This window comes from Rhinatrema bivittatum, chromosome 6 (genome assembly GCF_901001135.1).
Source record: "Rhinatrema bivittatum chromosome 6, aRhiBiv1.1, whole genome shotgun sequence".
Lineage (NCBI taxonomy): Eukaryota > Metazoa > Chordata > Amphibia > Gymnophiona > Rhinatrematidae > Rhinatrema > Rhinatrema bivittatum.
In genome coordinates, this window is record NC_042620.1 from 257,347,105 (window position 1) to 257,351,417 (window position 4,313).

A 4,313-nucleotide genomic window follows, 5' to 3' on the forward strand; every position below is an offset into this window, starting at 1 on the left:
CAGATCCAGTGGCCTGTAAGTTTATTTCTGCTATGGAGGAGGTGTAAGTTAAAAAACAAACAAAAAAAAAAACTAGCCCTAACTGAGTTTGGGGTAACTGGGGAGTGTGAAGGCTATTAAACTAGGGGGGTTTGGAGGACCTAGCTGTTAACTGGGCGAACTGGTGGATGAACTGTTAAACAGGCAATGGCGTGGGTAAGCGCCCCTTTTAAAATCATACTTATGAGGTAAAAGAGGGATTTGCATGCCTGTGTGCGTGCCCACTTAAAATTAGGCGCACATGTGCGCGTGGAAGGATATTTTGCAACATGCGTGCATAAGTTATAAAATGGCTGCATAGCTCGACATGCGCCGAAGAGTGCCTACACAGCGGTTTGAAAGTTACCGTCCCTGTGAGCAGAAAACATGGTTTATGCACAATTTAGATACAGAAATCATGTTTTATGTGCACAAAAATATGTTGTATGTGCATAATATGTTTTTATGTGCTAAACATGTCTGCGTGGTCACATGTTTGAGTTAGCACATGTGTGCTTTGAATTTCTAAATGTTTTATGAGCACAAAATATGATTTGTGTGTGCACATTTATGGGTTAGCAATGAGCATGCTTTTATTTTTAAACTCCCAGTGCATTGACACACCATTAGATTACCGCAGCAGGAGTTACTTTTTTAGTGCGTGTTTTCAAACTGTGTGCTGAATTTCAGTGCACAATTTTAATGCACAAATTATTACAGTAGCCCTGAGTTAGTGCACCTATTTCCTTGCAGTCAGCGTATGGTGTCCTAGAGAGGGGTAGGAAGTGGGAAGGAATTTTGTACAGCTCCACCCAGAAAGATGCACTCAACCGTTTAAGCAGAGCAGCAAGCCAAAGAAACATTCACTCCAGGCAAGTTCACAGCGATGCTGGATTGTGATTGGGCACTCACTGCAGAGCCACAGGAGGCAACTGCTTCTATGGAGGAAGGAAGCAGTGCTAAGTGGGAGATGTGGATAAGGGTGAAGAGGTGAGTGTGAGACCTGAAGAGTCACCTCCAGCACTGCTGCCTCCGTGTGGGCTCCTGTGCACCAGTTTTTTTCAATGAAAGTTCTGTACGTGACAAGGAACAGCAGAGACCTGCCAAGGAGATCATCTTTTGCTATCTCCTTTATATTCTGTCTTCCTAAGTGGTCATTTGTGCTGCCTACTGCGCTCTTTTGGCCCTGGTGATTAGTATTCTGTTAGTATGGAGTTGGTGTAGGGATCGATAGCTGTCTAGCTTGTTTTATTTTCCATTCTACCTCTCCCAATATTTAACAAATTTATATACAATATAATTAGTTTAAAAACAATAAATGGTTTACTGTAAAACACTCAATCATCCAATCAATAAAACAAAACTAATTAAAAAATAAAACTAAATGGAATAAATTAACCAAAATAAAAAATAGAGCTACTGGTGTTCTAGCACCTGTTGTAATACTTAAAATGCCACCTGGGTAGATTTGTTGGTGCTTTGAGTCCTGAAATATGTTTCCCCTCTATTTTATTTTCTTTGCTTCCTTGTTCCGGCGCCTCGCTGAACAACCTCCTGCAGTCGATCTCCTGCCGGCGCCATTTTCCGTACGAAAACGATTCGCGGCGGGAAATCGCTCCCTGACCCCCGCTGGACCTCCAGGAACTTTTGGCCAGCTTGGGGGGGCCTCCTGACCCCCACGAGACTTGCCAAAAGTCCAGCGGGGGTCCGGAAGGACCTCCTGCCGTCCAATCGTGTTCGTCTATGGCCGCCGCCATTTTTCGGCGCCATTTTGGAAAATGGCGCCGGCTGAAGACAACAAGATTCAGGAGCAGGAGCCCGTTCCGGACCGCTGCCGTTCCGGACCGCCGCTGGACCCGCAGGTTATTTAAGTCATTTGGGGGGGGTTCGGGAGGGTGGGGGATTTAATTTAAAGGGTCGGGGGTGGGTTTTAGGGGGTTTTAATGTGCCGGTTTTGCGATTTTTAGATTTTTCACGATTTTTCACGATATTTTACCCCCCCAAACAGCAACAATACGATTCCCTCCCCCTCCCAGCCGAAATCGATCGTTAAGACGATCGAGGATACGATTCACATCCCTAGCAGCCACTACTGCATGCCAGCACCTCAGGAGGAAGGAGGAAGTCGGCAATGGGGGAAAACAGATCTACCACCAAAGCTGGAATCAACACTGGAATTGCACCACAGGACGGAAGCCAGAGCTGCTGCAGCTGCTGCGGCTGCTGCTGCAGGAAAAGGAGGCCAGAGTAAACTTTGGAGTTCTGCTAGAGAATCTATCAGAGTTGATATTGGGAAGGAAGGTCAACCCTGCCATACAACACCAGCTGCAGAATGGGGAGGCACAGGGAACTGTGTCCTTCTGAGAGGAGGGGAAAAAGGAGAAAAGAGGACACTGGGAGGGGTGGGAAAAAAAGGGAGATTTTGCGGGACGAGAGAAGGAAGAGGTAAGACATTGGGTGAGTGGGCAGAGATGCTGAGGGGAGAGGAGAAAAGATGGAAAGAGGGGAGATGCTGGGGATAAAGAGGAAAGGTGGAAAGTGGAGATGCTAGAAGTGGGGGAAGGATGAAGAGAAGATGATGAGAGAGAAGGGGAAATAAAAGGAAAGATGCTGGAAGATATAATTAAAATTTAAATCTTGTTGTCTAACATTGCTGTGACTCGAACTAGGGACTGAGAAGAGTAAACCAGCCTCCCTGTCATCCTGTGCTGTACTGTTGCACTCAAATAAAAAAAGATTTAAACTTGCAATTTTCACCTAGGGCTGCAATGATTTTGAAAGAGCAACCCTTTTAATAAAAACATTTGGAATCGTTAATCTGGTATCCTAAGCTGCATAATATTTTAATTTTTTACTGTTCTGGCTTCTGGCTGTAGAGTACCCTAGTGGGTTCCTAGCAAGACCATAGCATTAGGGTAGGTAGAGATAAAGCATTCCAAGTGGATTACAGCTCCCCCGTGTGGGCTACTGTGGTGGTTGCTTCTTACTGATATTAAAGAAGAAAATATCTAGAGAATGTGTGGATTTTTAGTTATTAATTCCAGCAGGCAGGATGTCACTGGTCCTATCTCAGTTTTGTTTCCGTCTTCTCTCCCAAAATCAAGATGTAAAAAACTTTCTCCAGAGCAGGTGCTTTTTCCATGCTTGTTATTCGATGTCTGTACGGTAACGACGTAGTCTGTGGTTCACTGCTGGGGGAGGAACCCAATTTGACTGCTTTTGCTGAGCATTCCACAGAAGAGTTTATTAATACTGCTGTGGGCATGGATTCCAATAAATACATTTGGATTAGTGATATCTCCTTATTTGTAATTTGGCGATATTACCACTTCTGACCATGTGACAAGAAACAGCCATAATATAGAATTAGGTTAAATGAATCCAATTGTGCTCCCTAACCTTCTACATTTAGTACCACATGCTTTTCTAGGCATTTCTTGATTTCCTGTATTATTATTGGTGTCTCTTATGCATGGGGTAATATTTGAATGCATTTTCCAACAGGTTTGGTTTTTCTTCTGTGGGGTTCATGTTGCATATTTTTATAAAAGTGCCGGAAGTTTTCAGTGCAGATCTTAAATTTAAAAGACTATGACAGCTCTTTCATAATTATTCCTTTGTTTTTCTAGGTATTCAACTAGCGTACATTGCCACAAAATATATGCTTGTTTCTCCAGGTGGAAAGAAAATCTAGTTATTTTCCTGTAGCTACATTTAAATTAGCCCTATGCAATGATTTTTCCTTTTGTTTGGAATGTAGTAACTTTGGATTCAATGCTTATGAAATATTCCAAACCAAAATAGAGCTGTTACAGACCCCAGCAATTCAGATATGCCCATAAGAAAATCCTGTGTGTTTTGGCTAACGGGCAAAGATAAATGGGGAGTCCAGGAAAGCAGTATTGCACTGACTTGGGAATGCATCAGAACCTGGAGTTGTACCTATTTCCATTACTCACTCTCTCTTTTCCTTGCCAGATATTGCTTGATAGATTGTCCAAGTCTGGATTTCTACTTTTCTGACTGGCTGAAGTTACTCCCACAGAGTTAAAATTCTTTAAAACAGGCCATTGTTCTAGGCCAGGGGGGCCAACTCCAGTTCTCAAGAGCCACAAATCGGCCTGGCTTTTCAGGATATCCAAAATGGATATGCATAAGATAAACAATGGAGGCAGTGCAAACAAATCTCTCACATGCATATTCATTATGGGTATCCTGAAAAACAGGCCTGTTTGTGGCTCTTGGGGACCGGAGTTGGCCACCCCTCTTCTATGCCTTGAACAACACTATTTACA

At 43.4% G+C, this 4,313-nt stretch overlaps 1 protein-coding gene across 1 annotated transcript; it reads left to right on the top strand.

The window, feature by feature from the left end:
* Window positions 1-895: 895 nt before the first annotated feature.
* On the top strand, window positions 896-3,712 carry LOC115094695. The gene is made up of 3 exons (XM_029607947.1): window positions 896-1,008; window positions 2,027-2,463; window positions 3,648-3,712. The coding sequence occupies exons 1-3, from the start codon at window positions 905-907 to the stop codon at window positions 3,710-3,712; spliced, it is 606 nt and encodes a 201-aa protein (XP_029463807.1). The 5' UTR covers window positions 896-904.
* Window positions 3,713-4,313: the final 601 nt, after the last annotated feature.

Bases quoted from the DNA above. Each gene is read 5' to 3' on its own strand.
- LOC115094695 (XM_029607947.1), top strand. From the start codon at position 905: ATGCTGGATTGTGATTGGGCACTCACTGCAGAGCCACAGGAGGCAACT. The intron at 1,009-2,026 runs GTGAGTGTGAGA...CCCCCCAAACAG, and splicing joins ATGTGGATAAGGGTGAAGAG to CAACAATACGATTCCCTCCC. The intron at 2,464-3,647 runs GTAAGACATTGG...TTGTTTTTCTAG, and splicing joins CGGGACGAGAGAAGGAAGAG to GTATTCAACTAGCGTACATT.